General features: G+C 39.5%; 1 protein-coding gene across 4 annotated transcripts in view; it reads right to left on the reverse strand.

The window, feature by feature from the left end:
• Positions 1 to 2,832: 2,832 nt before the first annotated feature.
• The window catches only part of LOC103186613 (TOM1-like protein 2), a 28,342-nt gene continuing 12,673 nt past the window's right edge, over positions 2,833 to 18,501 (reverse strand). For 2 of the 4 annotated variants that reach the window (XM_007905765.2, XM_007905764.2), the window contains 8 exons: positions 18,010 to 18,126; positions 16,729 to 16,862; positions 16,358 to 16,406; positions 15,506 to 15,629; positions 14,756 to 14,885; positions 14,468 to 14,546; positions 6,671 to 6,707; positions 2,833 to 6,126 (listed from right to left, as the gene is read on the reverse strand). In XM_007905765.2, the coding sequence (XP_007903956.1) occupies positions 5,975 to 6,126; positions 6,671 to 6,707; positions 14,468 to 14,546; positions 14,756 to 14,885; positions 15,506 to 15,629; positions 16,358 to 16,406; positions 16,729 to 16,862; positions 18,010 to 18,126 (822 nt within the window). In that variant the 3' untranslated portion in view covers positions 2,833 to 5,974. Of the gene's footprint in view, positions 6,127 to 6,670; positions 6,708 to 8,732; positions 8,793 to 12,091; positions 12,158 to 14,467; positions 14,547 to 14,755; positions 14,886 to 15,505; positions 15,630 to 16,357; positions 16,407 to 16,728; positions 16,863 to 18,009; positions 18,127 to 18,501 lie in introns of all 4 variants that reach the window. The other 2 variants (XM_042341059.1, XM_007905767.2) reach the window with 2 other exon arrangements.

The raw sequence follows: 18,501 nt of genomic DNA on the forward strand, positions 1-18,501 counted from the left end.
GCCATTGTCATTGAGCATTGTAAATTCTGAAATTCAGCCTGAAATTGGCAGCAAAGTTTGAGAAATGTGAAGGCCTCGACTTCCAAACTCTTGACTGAATTTTTAAGAATTTTCCAGAATTCTGCACAATCTTAAATTTTGAGACATGACGATCTTAGCGACCAAGTGTATGTGGAATAAAAATCCTTGCATTTGATATTGTGCCTAATCATGTCTTTTGATACGTCTTAAAGCACTTCACAAAATACACTGTAAAGTGCATATTTTGTGGACGAAAAGTGGCACTAGTGTTATTTTTAAAATTACGATTTTCTGAAATAGGAATAGTATCGGTCTCAGATTTCTCTTAACAGCAGTGCACTATAGGTAAACAAGAGGTTTGCTAATCTCTTGAAGAGATTGCATCATTTAATCTGGGTTCGGAAATAACCTCCCGAGTGTAAAATTAGTTAGTGATTCACAGGCTCCCAGTGTACAAATATAGACGCAGCAGTTTACCTCTGGAGTTATAAGTGTAATAGGTATTCCCAATTGCACTAACTGATCCTCACAAGAACAGATAGTTTGTAGCGATTAGACAAGACTAAGAAGCCAAAAGGTTCAATTAAAAAATAATTAACTTGGAATTCATACAAACATGTTTCCATGAAACATTCCACCACAGAACCGAGACTTCTCAATCATGCCAAAATAGTTTAGACAAGATTTGTTAATTTTTTTTTAAATCCTTTCTGTAGGCTAACTCAGGCTAGGGCACAAATCCCCAGGTACCAGCTCCACAGTTTGTTGCCTACGTTTCGATTATTCCATGTGTCAGCCAAGACAATAAACAATATAATCGTTGAATTTGACATAGCCACTTGTCACGTCGTCAATGTCTCACATTACTTCACAGGATTATTTGCTGAAAAGCATAGGGATTATGTATTTTGCATGTAGCAGTCAATTTACACATAGCAATGTCCCACAAACAACCAGGAAGTGAATAACCAACTTTATTTGAGGAATTGTCAGCCAACTCGTTCTATATTTTGCTCTATTACTGGGATAGTTTGTTCAATTTGTGTGAAAGTACTCTTCCCCAAAAGGCACCACTAAATGTTTGCTGATGTGTAGTTCGACAGAGCCACTCATTCTCTGGCCCTTCACCCTCGTGATCATTCTTTATGAGAGGAATTTGCTTGGAGCGGACTGGAGCATCATATCAAAGCCAGAATCTTGTCCTTACCTGAAGTCCACAAACGTGCATTTTTCAGTAGTATTCAGGAACAGGAAGCTGTATTGATGCCACCCCATCTTTGAATATCAGTCAAAGCTGGGATCTGAACTGGAAGCATCGAGTTGAGAACACAACGGTTTAGGATCGTAGCTTCAAAACTATGTCACTTTTAAGCAATCACAAATGTACACTGGTTCAAAACGCTGATACATAGGTAGTGTTTATTCATAATATTACATGCAAGGGTCAAACACTACGGTTGAAGCAGTAGTGACAGTTCAGTACAAACCATACATTCATTCCATCCTTAGTCACTGGCATAATTCACAAGTCTGCAGTTACACAAGATGAATGAAATGCCAGTGTACAGCCTAGCGTACATGAACTGCATCTACTGCTCTTGTATGTGAAAATGAACCCAAAAGCTAAAAAGGTTCATAAATAAATATTAAACCGTGCTTCTGCATAACTGGCTACTAACATACAGGCTTTCACTTGTACTGCTTACAGGTTATGTGTAGTGTTAATGTCGCTGAAAAAGTCGTACTGTTAAGCTGCATAATTTTGAGTTGGTCATCTGCATTTCAAGCCTTTGTTACAACAAATATCAATCTTTTCAAGGACCCAATCCTGTATTTTGAATCGAGTAGTCAATGATCATCGCAAGATTCTGACGCAATCTGTACTTGTACCTGACCAAATCCATCACAGATTCAGCTGAAATAAATGTTGCTGGATATTTACTACCTGTACCTGAACTAGATAAATCTTAATTAAGTTCTGCTATTTTCACTTAGTAAAAACAAGGATTGACAATTTAAAAGAACGCTTTTTAAAAATAAAATTCCTGCTCGTATTTTCCCCTCACCCCACCCATAGCAGTGTGATAAAGTGCTGCTTAATATGTCACACTAATTTATATCATCATTTCTGATCGCACAGAAGCAACCAACAGGAGCCCGAGTGCACCCACCACATCTGGAGTTATTCTAGTATGTTGAACTAGTTTATACAAGTTTTGGCAGAGTGAGAGAGAAAAAAAAACTTGTTTTTAGAATTTAGTTTAAAATTTAAAGTTGCTTTCTTTAAAAACAAAAAACGCTGGGGACTTTAAATACAATTTTTTTTTAAAAAAGATTAGTTTTGAAAGCACTTTAAAAACGAGGTCAAGAGTGACTGAAGCAGCTGTCTTCAGTGCAACCCTGCCCATTCAGAATAGTCACACACTGTATAATAACAATCCTTGCATTTGCTATAGCACCTTATCACGTCTTCCGAGACATCTCAAAGCGCTTCACAGACTATACAGTAAAGTGAATTGACTGCATTTTGTGGGCGAAACACAGTAGCCGATTGAGTAACCACATTATTATTTATTTATTTTTGAAGGGATTATTCTGTATACAGAAGGTTCTAACTTGTAAATCTGATATATGCCTTTTAACAAAAAAAATAAAAACTGAAGGTCCACAATTTCAGCATATCTATTTCGGAGATGCCTTCCCAACTGACTGGCAATGTGCAGGCAAACCCTGAGCCCAAATATATAGTTTGAACAGCTTTCAAAGTGGATGAAAACTCTAATTCTAGTCTCTGCAAACTACTTTTTTTTAAAAAAATTGATCGATTCAGTAGAAGAATACAGCAGCAGGTATTTCCGCATGAATGGCTGCTGTGCTTTAGCTCCTGGACCCTTCTAAACTATTTCCTGCATTAAATATAAAGACGATTATTTACAGTTTATTTTCTTATAAAATTGACAGTTTGTTTATCTGATGAAGCAGCAAGCGCAAGTTCAGAATTTTTCAATAAAAAGGACTTCAAATTTGGCAGTATCATGTGAAGCAACTATTTGGAAGAATGTCTTTAGACTGAAAGAAAATGTAAGATAAAAGACTTCAACCCAATCTGCTGCATGAGTCAATAACACACAGGCACAATGGACAAAAGTTTCTAACCCTGTGATACCAAGTCCCTGTCATGTTGCAGTTCTTAAAGGTTATAAACTTTGAACTATAAATCTGACTGCAGACAGCAAGGCTCAATTTGCACACTTCCATAAATGCAATTAGGAAGACATCAGCAAAATCCTTATGCCCCATATTTACAATGTTTATCCCACATTATCAGTTTGCTGAAGTAAGACATAAATATCCAGACTTAATAAAAGATCCAACTAACATCATTAACAGTTATTTCCAATGCGAGCAATCCTTATATTTAAGGAGGCTTAATGGTAGCTGAGAATTTACAAGCAGATGAATGTACCAACTCAAAAGCTATGTATCCCAACAGAGAGGATTGTAAAAAGGAAAACATCTCATTTCATATATAGCCTATTTTGTTTCCAAATTCACAGGTTGGCTTTGGAAACATACTATTGCACTATTATAAAGACTTGTATAAGTGGAACCTTGGATATGTACCCTCGTTTCTCAGATGCACGTCCTTTAACCGTGGTTCAGGAATCGGGAGGACGACCTTTTTAAAGCACTGGTGGTGTGCAAATGGCAACACTTCAGGAGGATACAAGTAAGAGTGCGACAACATGTAAACGTTTAACAGCATGGTAACTGCACTTGTTTGCTGAGGTTACTAATAATACTACAAGGTCAATAGTACGTTACATATCCTTAAGATGACCAGAGAAGTATTAGTTATTAACACCATTGATTAAAGCTACAAAATATTGTTTCACATCAGATTACCCTATTGATAGAAATATTACATCGTAACTTGCATTGTTGCTAAATGCATGTGCACGTCACTTTTTGTGAACATCAACACATCTGGCAGATTACCAATTACATACTGTATATACTACTCGACCTACATGTTTTCTGCGTAGCTAAGTATTCATTTTGTTACTGGGTAATGGAAGAAGTTATTTTTATAGTGACTCCATCGAACTATACATTGTCTGAGCAATTTCCAAATACCTTTACCATTGAACCTTTCAGACAGATTGGAGGGAGCAATGCTTCTCCAAGACTATATTTTTAAAAATTCACACTTAGATTTCCACTTCATTTCCCCATTTTTTTCTGCAAACGACATTTTATGGGAAGCAACGATACGCAGGGAAGGAAACACACAACTGCGACACAGCTATTCATCGACGGTGAGCGAACAGATTGAAGAGACGCCACACTTCATTTCAATGGGAGAAACGTTATTCAAACTGTATCTGTCAGTAAAGTTAACATTCCCCACATTTAGCTCCAAGAGACATGCCTATTGTACCTTTCTCTCAATCCAGTAGCTCTGGACTATACTCTCACAACTATACTTCCTTCCGCTTTCTTAAGTTTGTTCCTTCTCCACAAGTTGTGCCACAAAAAGGTAAATGGAGAGTAATGAAAAAAAGTGATCGGGAAGTCTGCAGTCTGACCAAACTTTTAGAACTGTAGGTTCGGGGTGGGGGGTGGTGTATAGGGAATCAGCCCAAACCAAGGTGACCTGAATTCTTGTGAAAAGATATTTATATTAGAAGTACCACCAATAATCTTTGCATTTGATATAGCAAAATGGGATAAGATTATTTAACCTAGATCAAATATTCCACCAATACTCACTGCGAGAAATTCACACTTGGCAGCATCATTCAAGCAACAGTCAAATCTTTGAATGGTAGAAATGACATAAATGTGAGTTCCGTTCATGTAACCTGAAAAGGAAATAGTAACAGAAATTCCACTCCCATCCTAAAACACCCTCAATGGGCAAGTCACATGTCGGGCATTCACTGGTTATGTAGTCCTATGTCAGGAAATGGTTCATTTTCTAGTCAAACCCTGCTTCCTAAGTGGTTTCTCTGTTTTTTCCCCACCATATACTTGCCGCCATTGATAAGTACTTTCCAGCAGTATCTTCACTGCTCATAACATAGGACACTTTAGTAAAGCCATTATCACCTGCAACACTCCAGCACAGTAGAGCTTAAAAACACAAACACACAGCGTGGGACAATCTGGTTCAGCATTTTCTCACTCTCTTGGCTACTTCACAAAACTAATCTCTCAGTTAGTGCATTTTTCCCAGTGCATCTTTGTGTTATGGTTACAGGAACAGAATAGCTTTGTACAATCAACTATAGATTAGAATAAACTTTAGAATTCCACTAATGTTCTCTCAACAACTTTCATACTACCTATTGCACTGTACTGTACAAGTCGCTAAGTCCCCACAGCACTGACGTTTGGACAGAGCAACTAGGAAGTTTACTGAGGAGATATTTTTTTTAAAAAAGACATGCTTGTTGAAAATTTTACAGTTTAAAAGTGAGCAGTTTCTATTAATGCCAAAATAACCAGTTGTTCGATCTTCCCTTTGGGATCTGATACCCCCACAGGATCAGGTAATACCTCATACAATCTCCTAGGTGAAATAAGTTGGCAAATGGAAAGCTAATGCTTCAGGATAGTATGTATCTAAACTCAGAGGTAAGTGGATCTAAACCACTGTATAACTTTGAACTGTGTAGAACATGTTGCAAGGATAGTTGAAGGTACACACAATACTCAATAATGTAGAAATCATTAAACCTATTGGTTGTGGGGTGAAGGGGAGACCGAAAGGATTTGTTGAGTTTGTAACAGAGGAATGCACACAAAATAAGGCTGTTTTTGAATGATAGGAGCAAAGAACTAAGAGTGTCCTCAGCTGGGCACTGAGGATAAACTCTAGCAGACTGTACAGCATCACTCTGCCCAATACAAGGGACCCACACGCACATGTACACGACACGCTGATTATTTACAGAGCAAAGAGGGCATCCTCAGAGCGATCCGGTTTCTTGCGGTTTGCAGCGGGCACTGTGGGGGGAGTGGAGTTGCCCAAGGGAGGGGTCGGCAGGTTTGGGACTCTTTCTGCAGCTTTTGCCCTTTCTTCCAAAAATTTATCGAACTCTGCAATTCAAGACAAAGAAAAAAATTAAAGTTATGGAACCTCAGCTCACTTTTAAGATCTACTTTGTCTCCGGCAGAGGCAGCTTTGCAAGGCAACTGTTAGGAGTGGAGCATAACTCACTGAGACTTGCCATTTTGTTTGGGAAAATATATCATCTTTACTAGCCTTTCCCCCAATGGCACAGAGGAGCTCATTAACTCACCCCACACAGAAACCACTGAAACAAGGGATGCCACATATATCATCATCACTGCGCCCTGCTCAACATCATTATTTACCATATACAACAGACACAAGTCTATCAGGTTGTAGTAATATCTGGTGACACGTTGGACTGATTAAGTGGGCTGTAAAGATGAGGAAATCATCCTTAAGAAAAAAAGGAATCTGATATTAGAAAAGTAATAGCAGAGTTACAACATTTACAGCGATTTATACTTTCTGATGCAGGATTTTGATGACGAGCAGAGGGTCAACTTATTCATCATTAACAAAGAAAAACAACCGCTTGCTTCTTAAAAGTTGTACAAGCAATGAGCTCACCTTCACTCGTAACTCCTTCTTCTGTGTCATCTCCCTTCTGAAATTTAATGTTTAAAAAAAGAGTTACCACAGCAGATCTGCCCTCACTTGTGCTTCTTGGCTAGCCTACCAACAACATTCAAAACAGATTTACGTTTCCTTACCTTGAACGAAACAGCTAAACACACAGAATCAGTTTTAAAAATAACAAATCCTTAGAAATTTGTCTTGCGTCTCTTCTGACATTTTAAGCGATGTTGCCCACACAATTTTTGACCAACCAGATCACAATTACCAGACAGCAAGTAAAGTCAGCAACCTCCAACTCATTACCAACGTGTTTCACGTCAAACACTAAACGTTACAGACTCACACAAAGGGCTTGAAAACCAGAAGTCACAGCTGAAATGTGGATACATTTTCAAATTAAAAATAACACATTCAGGTGTTTACAGCAGCAAATCTGAGAGGAACAGAAAGGGAGTCATTTTCCAAGAACTGCAACAATCAACAACAGTGAGAAAGAATCTTTATAGGAAAACTCTGCGATGGATTGCCGAGAACCAGCCACATAGAGCAAAGGGAACACTGGCCCACACGCTCAATTGAAAACCGGTGCAGGAAGCAACACGCTAGCTGCCTCCAGGGCACCAGAGCTGCCAAATGTTATTAGCAAAATCATTCAACAGAATGCACTGTATAAACATCATTGAGCTGCAGGTTTTGGATCTCAACAACAACTTGTATTTATATAGCGCCCCTCCTGCGGGTTAGCTTCCTAGAGTGCTTGACAGTGGCGGAGCATGACACCGAGCTAGGGGGAGGCACAATCGAAGAGGAAGGTCTTGAGGCATGATCTGAAGATGGGAAGGAAGGGGCAAGGTGGAGGGTTAGAGGAAGAGTGTTCAAATCTCAATCAGATGGAAGAAAAAAAACATGCATCTGTGATCCACCTTCAATCTGGAAATGCTGTACTGACATATCAAGCATTTCACCCACTTGCCACTTGGCTGATAATATCCTACAGAGTCATATGAACATCACTCTTATATCCAAGGCAGCATATGATAAGCAGTCACCCAAGTGAATGCAAGTTATCACACGACAACCATAAAACCCACACGCCATCAGCTTGCATTCGAGCACTGTTAAATGCAAGAATTGTTACTATTAGTATTACTGTAAATCTGACGAGCAAAGTCATGCACTTTTTGCATACAGGATAAACATGTACGCCAGCACAATCCTGCTTTTTTTGACATGCTACATTGTACAGGAAAGGGAACTGGAATGGGAAGCAACATTTACAAAACACAGATTGTCAGAACTATGTCACAGGCAGCTACACAAATCTTCTGCACTGAGAAGCTAAAAAGAAGCCTGATGCCGATATTTCAATTACACTTAATAAACACTTGCTCACAACTGGTTCCTGAATAAGAGTATTTATTAGACAACAGTATAGGACAGGCGATAAGACGATGATTCAGAATAGACGCAGAAAAAACACTTTGCGGTTTGAATTCCTTTGTTCAATTCTGCTTAAGTTCCATTTGAAAACTGACACATTATTTAATTTAAATAGATAAATGTTGCTGATTTCAGTCCATGAATGCATAATTCAGTAGCAGGCTCTGTAAAAGGTGGATAGAAATAGAGCTGGGAAGCACTCAATTTACACCTCTAGGTGTCTCTACTTAATGTTGCGATTTATAAAGATTCATTCTAGTTGCTAAGAAAAAAGAAACAGCATACAGAGTAAATGTGTCCTGCAGGATTTCTGTGGTCAGTACGGTCATCAATTCATTTAGCAAACAACAAACCTACAACAGAATGGATTGTAAATCAGTTTCAAAGCATTGCATATTTTTAGTCAATGTATTTTTGTTAAGAGATCCAGTGGTGGGTGGGGGGGAGAGAGGGAGAAGAGAAAGTGGGGATTTAATACAAGCATTTTTCACAATATGTACCGACAACTTTTAAGACTTTTTCTTTTATTCCATTGAAGTACAAAATGGGAGAAAATTCAATCAAACACAAAAAGCAGCCAGAAATCAAAGCAGTAAAAAGAAAGAACCCTCACCACATCAGTGCTGAGCCATTCCTCAATGTCATCCATGAGAGACGACTGTGTGACCGGAATCTACACAGCGGTGGGCAAACCAAACCAGGCAACCCAAAATACAACAAGAACACAAAGTAAAAGAGGAAAAACATAAAATGGGAATGCAAAAATTAAAGAGGACAACAACACTGTTCATCACATACAAGTAGAAACTAGCACAGGAGTAACAGGGTCAATCCCCAAACCACACCAATGATCTGACCATGGAGATGAAGCAGAAATAACCACCAGACATTCTGGTGACAACTTTAGAAGGGACAAAAGCAGGAGGTTACAGTGTGCAAAAGCATTTGGGGCTATGCTACTAAAAGGCTCTTCCTATGAGGGAAGGGTGCATGGCACACTGGAGTTGTCATTTACACTGTGTTAAGAGTATAAAATGTCCATTTGTACGGTTAACACAGCAAGTTCCCAACCTCAGAGTTACTCTTTAGTGAGCACAAGATGGAGAGGCAAGTTATGTTCCTCTCAGAGTCGAGACTTTTGTTTTTGGATTAAGTACTAAATCTCCACATGTGAGATCAGAAGAACTGACAGCAAGGTGGGTGGGTCAAGAGGTTCTATATGGTTCCCGGTCTAAGATGCAGCCGTAAACAATCATTCCAGAGGCCATAATACCTCTGGAATGAACTCCTGTACACAAGTTACTTGTGGAGAGACTTTCTCAATAAAAAAAACTACCCACTAGAAAAAAATATCCCAAACCATTTAGAAGTAATATGATCACAGGATTGATTTGAATGAAACAGATTCTTTGGCCCATCTGATCTTATTCCTCTAACCAAACCTCCCATCACAGCATCAAGCTGTTCTTAAACAAGTCCAGGGTCCTGTCCTCAACCACACTTCCCTGTAACCTGTTCCAGTTATTAATTACTGCCTTGGATAAAGAAAGACTTCCTGGTGTCTGTCCTGAAATTGCCCTTTGCAACTCTAAACCTGTGGCCTCTTGTTCTACTGTGCATCCTAAAGTAATGTTCTGGATTTAGTTTTTCAATCCACCCACACAGCTTATTCATCCCTGAAGTAATAAGAGAATGTAAAATCTCCAATCTCCATTATTTTAGCTACAATGGTTCTTTATCTAACGTTTAAACGAGGTTCAGGATTAATGAGGCTTTTAAGGGGAAAACACAAGAGCAATAAAGAAACCATGATCTTTTTAATTACATGATCTCAGATTCACTAACATGCAAACCAAATTGCTTCACCCCAAAATCCATCACAGTCATTTGAAAAAATAACTTGAAAAAAATATTTGTTGAACAAATCAACTGGTGGAAGGTGACATTTTCACACAAGGTTTGGGACATTTTGAGCAAATTTGGTGGAGCCCACAAAGTTCACCTGATGCATCCAAAGGCAGCAAAACAGCACCAGATGGAGGATGACTCAAAGGTAAAAACTTTTGATGGGGAAATTTTGCTAAAGAGTTGGCACAGAGAGTTCAAGGGATTTATTCAGAATCACGTTTCGATGCTAAAAACCAAAATTGGAACCTCGGGGGTGGCATGAAGAGGAATGGGAAGTGAGAACAGATAAATGGTCCTCACATAAAGCTCACTTACAAGGAAATCTGGCTGACTTATCTACTCCATGCCCAGGATACTGAGGTCAATATTGCAGCAACGCTGCTGCATAGGCTTACTCACAGACCAGTGATTGAATCTAATACCTTCCTAGTCGGTATGGCTCAGTTTTACCAACCGAAGCAGTGGGAGGGCTCTTTAAAACTAATTTAATAAAACTGCTATGTCCGAATATCTAATGCCTAATCTTAGAAAAATAACAGTTTCCTCAAGGCATAAGCCTCCACACAACCACCATCAAGTGCGAGATGAGACAAAACTTTTCTATAAATAATATCATATTATTATTGCCTTATAATGATCATATATCCATCCATTCAACTCAGTTTACTAGCAGCTGAAGGATTCTTTACTGTCCTCAATGCTGGGGTCTGACCAAGCTCATCACCAAAGTGACTGTCGCAGTGTAACCTTAGTCAGTGCTAGGAATTAAATTCCTAACCATATCAGCCACAATGGGTACTCTAACCAGATCAGAATATGCACTTACAATGAAGCAGCAGCCATGTTATTTATAAAGTGTCACAGGGCTTTAAATGAGACTCCATCCAATAATGTGGATTGAACTTTTTTGTTGCAATGTGAACAAGTGTGATTTACACTATCCCTCAAAAGTGGGGGATATTTACAGGATATTTACAGAATGCAGCATCTGTTGTACAGAGAATTAGGAGTCAGGCAAGTATCAGATTCATTGTAAAACATCCACAGTACAATATATGCACGGCCCTGATATGCTGATCATTTTGGAGAAGAAAACACATCATTTTAAAATATTTAACTGTGACAATCACATCACAATTGATATTGTGAACGGGAATGAGATGAGAGCAGAAAGGTAATAATAGCTGAACAAGCCCATAATGAAAACATTTGAGGGCAAATTTTAATTGCACAGCATTGAAGGGGGAAGAGAGAAATATTGTAAATAAACAGATTTTTTAAAAAATTAAGAAAAGTACAAAGTTAATTATTCTGTAAAATTCTGATTTTTAAATATTTTAACTCAGTTACAGCCTTTTCTGCTTCTATGTTAGACGGCGAATAGGCTTAATACGGTTAATAATTACTATGTTAAAAGGGAAGAATCACAAGGTATTACAATGCAAACTGGACAGTAAGAGATCAATCACACTTTGCCAATCCAATCAAAGCTTTGAATACCCAACCTTTATACAAACAAACACAGAGCACCCTGCACAGGTCAGTCACAGGCTCCACTTCACATTACTGCTGAGAAGTCAAAAGCGCAGGGATAGAGATTTTTTTTTGGCTAGTCTTAATCAGCAAGTACAGTTGACTTGAACTATCTTCCCCAAATATTTGTACAATACATATCAGATAAAAGCAGGAAGTAGAGGTTCCTATCTGGTACTTTATGCCCTATGAATATCGCAAGCGCCAACTGCTGTCGTTATACTGTAGTTTGACAAGTTAGGGTCAGTGTGTGAGAGGAGCAGATTGGAGCTCAGGACAACGCTGCAATTGATAACGGAGGAATCAGTGCTCATTGTAGCCTCTGAAAAGTTCAAAGGCAAAAAAAGTGTAGAACTGCAGTGCAGTGCAAATCATCTGATTAAATGGCAAAACTCTTATCTAGGGTATGGTGTCAAGACTGGCTTGTTACTGTCCAGTGTGCCATGTTGCATGACGAAGGGTTTGACAGGGAGGGGAAGTTCTTTCTCTAAATGTAGCAGGTTACAGCGGATCAATTTGGTGAAAGCTCACCATTCCTTGCGTCATGAGCCACTGGTCTATAGGCTCGAGGTCTGAGTTGCCAGGTTTAATGCTCTGCTGCATCAGTTACACAACATTCCCACAGGCCCAGCAGTAAACAGCAGAACAAAAGTCAAGAAAGGAAAAAGACAGGTTAAAGTGGGGGAGGGGAAAAAAACCTTTATACAAGATCACCTTAGTACACATTCATCACAGCTTGCTGTAAGATGCTGAGGAGTCCAATTCATTATTTTTTAAAAAATTGAAATTCCGGCATAGAAATGCAGCTGCACTCCTCAAAGAGTTATGATTGAATTAGTTTGAAACTTTCATCATCGTCTGAACTTCCTCAGAACAAGACTGAGCCATGAAGATTGGTCGTCCTTTCAGGTATACTACACGACATCCAGACACAATCATAAGGTAAAATATTCAGTGCAAAAAAAAATGATATTCAGAACTCAAACTGCTGTTCTGTATTGTATGCACTTCTTCATTCACAGACTGTGAATTCCCATCATGAATTGGTGTTTTTTTTGTTCCATTCAATGTCAGGTTTTGGAAAGAGATGTTAACTCTTTGAAGTCTGGACATCCTGGTTTGCCAAATTGATAAAAGCAAACAAACCTTTTAGCTGTTGTTGACAAGAATAAAACATATTCCTGCAGCAAACAACCTTCATAAACAAAAAGAAAATCGCTGAACATAGACAAACTAACTACTGTGCTAACAGCAGCAGAAGGGTGTGCAATAGTCCACATAAATTACTGCACAGGGTTAAAGTTGGGTTTAACTAAACTCCAACAGCAGTCAGTAAATTGGGTAAAAGGACGGTCATTTAACATTTCTTCATGCAACACACAAGCATGTAAGAGGCAATTAGTATTAATACAATATACAAAAACAATCACTAATATATAAGGTAAAGAGCTACACGTACAAGAAACACAATTATTTTTAGAAGTAGTATTTTTGCTTACAATTGCTTAGGGATTCTAGATTTATGAACGGCATTCCAGAACAATGAAGAGATTAGATTATATGCATCATCATTCAGATGCCGAAATCCGTTTGGCATGAAATCGCTGACCTAGCTCCCCAAACAGATTGTTAATTCAACACCATTCCATGGACTGAATAATGCAACCATTGGGAATAATTCCCAAGAAAAGCTGTTACTGCTTATATCTTAGTTTTTTTTAAAAAAAGACTGTATTTGGAGCATTCAATCTAGCAGTTTTCCTTGTGTGAAGTGATCCCAAAGTGCTACTCAGATTTTTCAGGGCATATTCGACAAACTTTCTATTTCACAGCAAGACTAAATAGCAGATCACCTTTTAAGTCAAAACTCAGTTTAACAACATATGTATTAGCCAAAGTGAAATGTAAATCCAATTAAAGATATAAGACAAAAGTACCAAAACACTGAGCAATCACAGCTGAAATGAAATCGTCCTGCAACAACTTTAAGTCTACGTGCATATATTTATCTGGAAAGACTCTTAAAAGCCCACCCCAACTCCCAATCCAAAGTAGGCAGTCATATGAATGGTGTCACAATGGGATTTCTTGTTGCTCAGAGATTACTGCTCCAAGTGAGTTAAGTAATCCACATAAGATGAAAAAACACCTGATCTCTCGGGAACCAAAGGTAGATTGGAGGCAGTCCTGTTCTTGTTTATAGAGCAGGACTGACAACATCTGTAAAGGTGATCAGTCACCAGCTCCCTTCTAGACTGGGAGAGGGCATGGAAAGAAAACACTGTAGGTATATGATATTCAAAAAGACTAGATACTAACCTAGATTTAAAAGCAGATTGAATGATGTGAATAAAGCAATTGCTGGTACTGTAGCAGTTTCAGGACTGCTGATTAATCTGGAAATATCCTACACAGTTAGTTTTAGTAGCATTCAACACACAAATTAACATACAGCGAAACGCACCAGCACATTCTGAAAGCACAAAAAAGTTGTCAGCTCCCATTTATTTATTTCTGCCTCCTCGACCTTTGCTTTTATTTTCACCTGCAACCACGAAGGAGGTACAATTCTGCTAATTTGGCAGTTCAGTGCTACACACTGAATCAGGACACTAAATACCAAAACTGTTTAAAACTGGGGGGGTCCAACTGGTATTCCGCGATCCGGTTTCATTCCCCACCCCCCATTTCATCTGACTCACCCGTTCCCTCCATAACCCGTAAATGTTATGTTTCTGGAAGGGAAACACAAAAATATTGCTTTGCGGCCCGTGGACATTTCTCAAATAGGGCAACCAGCCCACAGTAGGCAAAAGGTTGGACCACCCTGGGTTAAAGCACTGTTAGAACCCACTTACTGAAAGAACAGTACAATTCAATTAAATATGGCTTTAAAAAAATGCTTACCACGGCTGCATTATTTTGCTGAACATCAAGGGTGGGTGCAAGGCCTCCCCCCAGAGCTTGTGGTTCCTCGTACGTTACCCTATAAGCAAAAAAAAATACTTTGCAAACATATACAGCCTGCTTTTCAATAATAATAATCCTTGAATTTGATATAGCGTCTTATCACGTCTTCGAAACGTCTCAAAGCTCTTCACAGAAAATGCACACATCTCAGATATCTCATAATGATAATAATAAGACATGATTTGAAATTATTCTTCAGAGACAATTTATTCAGCTGTTACTCACCTTTTGCGCTGATCAGCAAGGGAACTGCTTCTCGTCTGCGCAAACATATCAAAATTTGCCATGTCTCGATCGCTTGGATTGCAATTGGGCAAAGAGCTCAGGGTCCCGCTAACACTCTCTTTACCCATGTCTGAGAAAAATAGAAACACAATAAAATATTGTTGAACGGATCACAGCCAATACTGTACCTGGCATGCACTGTCTGAAAGGGGGGTGGAAACAGATTTAATAACAACTTTCAAAAGGGAATTAGATAGGTACTTGAAAATGAAAAATTTGACGAGTTATGTGGAAAGAGCGGGTAGAAGGACTAAATGGATAGCTCTTTCAAAGAGCTGGCATAGGCACAATGGGCAGAATGGCCTCATTGTATGCTGTAATATTCTATGTTTCTATGATTCTAAATCAGAAGATTAGCCCTGCACACAGCATGGAGGAGCCAGGGGAGATGACAATCAACACCTGGTTAGTCAGTATCAAATGATAACAATCCTTACATTTGATATAGAGCCTCATCACGTCTTCAAGACATGTCAAAGCGCTTCACAGAATATACTGTAAAATGAACTGACTATATTTGGTGGGCGAAATGAGGCAGCCAATTGCGCATAGCAGTATCCCACAAACAGTCATGGATTGAGTGAGCAATTTATTGACAGTACTTAACCTTTTATGTTTAAAACTCAGAGCAACACTTAACTAGTCTCAGCTGAGCAGGGGAGGTCATGGTTAAAGAAGTCTTTCCCTTACCTAGTCCAGCAAGCTGTGAGGACAGAGAGGAGGCAGTGGTATTTGCAACCATTGGGCTTACAACTGCAGGAGACCCTGGGCCCAAGTCTATTAGATTATCTGTGTCCGTGACTTCATCTAATACCTGATAACAAAATAAGAGCAGACAGCTTAAAAAACTGTCATTTGTAAACTGTGACAGCATTGTAAACAACAACTTGTATTTACACAGTACCCCTCAGGCAGGGTAGTGTCCCAGAACACTTAAGAGTGACAGAGCACGATGCCAAGCCAGTGGAGGAGGGTAGGCACAGTCGAAGGGTAAAATCTTCAGGCGCAATCTGAAGATAGGAAACGAAGAGGCAAGGCAGAGGGATAGAGGAAGAGTGTTCCAGAGTTTTGAGGCGTACTGGCTGAAAGCGCAGAATGTATGTGAACATGTACATTCCTAGATAATTCTGACTACAACTAGGTCAGGTAATCACAGCCACCTATCGCGGTGAACATTAATTCAAGCATCCCGAGAAAAAAACAATATTCAAATTTCAGCCTCAAATGTTTCAGCTCACGGCTGAGACATCAGGAGAAACTCTTGTCAAACAGTGGCATGAGACCTTTAATGTCCACCTGAAAAGTCAGACCGAAGCTCAGTCCAAGTCTCATCTGATAGACGGCACTTCTGACAAGACCCACCCCCAACACTCCACTGGAGCTTCAGCCTTTGAGCCAATGTGGGTCTTGAACCCACAACTTTCTAACGCCTAGGTGAGGGTGCTATCAAACAAGTCAAGCGGCCACACTGAGCTGATGCAGCCTGAGTCCAGATTTATGTTTTTTTAAATTAAGTTAAAAAACATACAAGTGATCACTTACCCCATTATCTGTGCTCTGAGTCACACGTCCTGATCTGTACCTTTCAAATCTTCAAAGAGAATACAAGTCAAAAAACTTATTTAGGGTGTTTACAGACTGATACAGAATGGTGAAATATGGATACAGCTATAACAACAAGTTTGTTCCAATGATAAACTTCTGACCAGTGGCTCCTGGGGTTCCACTTGCAATTCAGGTGTGCTTTCAAATGTTTCTGCAACCGTCAAAACATAGTTTGAGGGGCTTCGCTGGGATGGATATCTAGTACTAGGTAGAGACATGCAGCACATTTCTCTTTGGGATTGACTATCACATAGAAGACAGGAAATAAGTTTTGTCCAATAAACTAAGCTGTGGAACAACTTGCTCACCTTTCGTACCGAAGGAAGACATTGTTCAGGTCGTCGTTAACGTGCAACAGTTCCTCTGTGATCTCCTCGCTGGACACGCTGGACAGAAGCTCTACAATCCTTGCCTGCATTGCTCGACACGTTTGATTCAGTTCCTGCATTAAATATTAAATGTGTTAAAGAGTTATTTGAGGCAAATTAATGAATTTTGCCCTCTTGAAATACTCGCACGTGATATTTCGCTTTCATCGAGGCAAAGAATGGTGGGGCCTGGGCCTAATACCATTATTAGGGTCAAGCCCTCTGATTAGGTACCACACAGTCACTAAAGCATCCCTTAAACCATCTCAACTCCAACACCAGAACAGAATACTACACTATTGTGAGTGTTTTATTTCCTATAGCACACATCCTCATAAATTTTAAACAACCTACCTGAAATTTACTTAACAAGACCCTGAAAGGAAATGTATTTTTATCCTCTTAGATCTGAAACTCAAATCCCCAGTGTGGAAGAAAAGTGGTTGAATCGGCTTAGTGTTACATCAAAAATTTAACTCATTAAAAGTCAGTTTGTAGTTGCTTCATGCCACTTTGTGCTTGATAAATTGTGCATCCAATTCCAATACAGAAAAACATTTAACAATAATCCTTGCATCTGATACAGCAGCAACAAAATTATATTTATAGAGCGCCTTTCACATTGGGGGGACGTCCCAGGGCGCTGGACAGTGAGGGGTCGGGATCCGAGCATGGGGAAGGGGTGGGGTCGGGGTGAGGAAAGGCAGAGAGGTGGGAGGCTGACTGAAGGCATGATCAAAGAGAAGGGTCTTGAGACTGGCCTTGAAGGAGGCAAAGGAGGAAGAGAGGCAAAGGGACTGTGGGATAGAGTTCCAGAGTGTGGGGGCAGAGAGGTTGATACAACTACAATGCAAGAATTATCTCTTTGACGGCGCTCCCTTTCAGTAATCCCCTGACCCTCATCAATTCAGGTACCCAGACAGTTGTGTAAAGCGCTTTAAGATATCCCAGCATGAAAGGCACAAAATAAATGTAAATTGTTTCTTATTGTAACAACCAAAACCTCTCAAACCACTTCACAGGTAATTGCTGGCAAATGTTGCAATTGACAGATAAACTACTCCAAAATCATAATTTGTTTACTTAAAAAAACTATGTAATCCTAAAGCTCATCTATTTGGATCCCTGTTGGATTATGCTTTGTTAGAATGAAGCACAAGTACTCCCGGCAAAAGGACTTTGAAACACACGTCTCACAGCTGATCTTTAAGCTTTTCTCACCTGGAGTAACTCGAAGTCTGACTGATCTTCCTGCCCTGGAACCATTTCAGTCAGCATCTCCGACATAACCTTTGTGTTTCCCCGCACAACGTCCAGTTCGCAGCGCAACCTGGCAATCTGCCACACAAATGGCTCAACTTAAAACAAATGGCAGCCTGGTTATTACCTCGCATAAGATACATTACAAACTGACCAATAAATAGTCAGGGCTTTTTTTAAAAAAAGAATAATAAAGATGTTAGTCAACAATTGTTTTGCAACAGGTTGATCATAACAATAAAAAACTACTAGAAACTTGTTCATTGAGCCTACTGGTCAGTTTGACTTGTGTGGCTAGGGCTTAAGGGGACTCGGAGTCTGCATGGTGAGGAGGACACGGTGGCCATCTTTGAAGCTGGAGCGGAGGCTGCACGATGAGGGAGAGATGCAGCCATCTTTGATGTTGGCAAGGAGACTGTGCCCATCTTATAGGAGACCAATCACTCAGCCTCC

Source organism: Callorhinchus milii, unplaced genomic scaffold (genome assembly GCF_018977255.1).
Source record: "Callorhinchus milii isolate IMCB2004 unplaced genomic scaffold, IMCB_Cmil_1.0 Scaffold16, whole genome shotgun sequence".
Classification (NCBI taxonomy): domain Eukaryota; kingdom Metazoa; phylum Chordata; class Chondrichthyes; order Chimaeriformes; family Callorhinchidae; genus Callorhinchus; species Callorhinchus milii.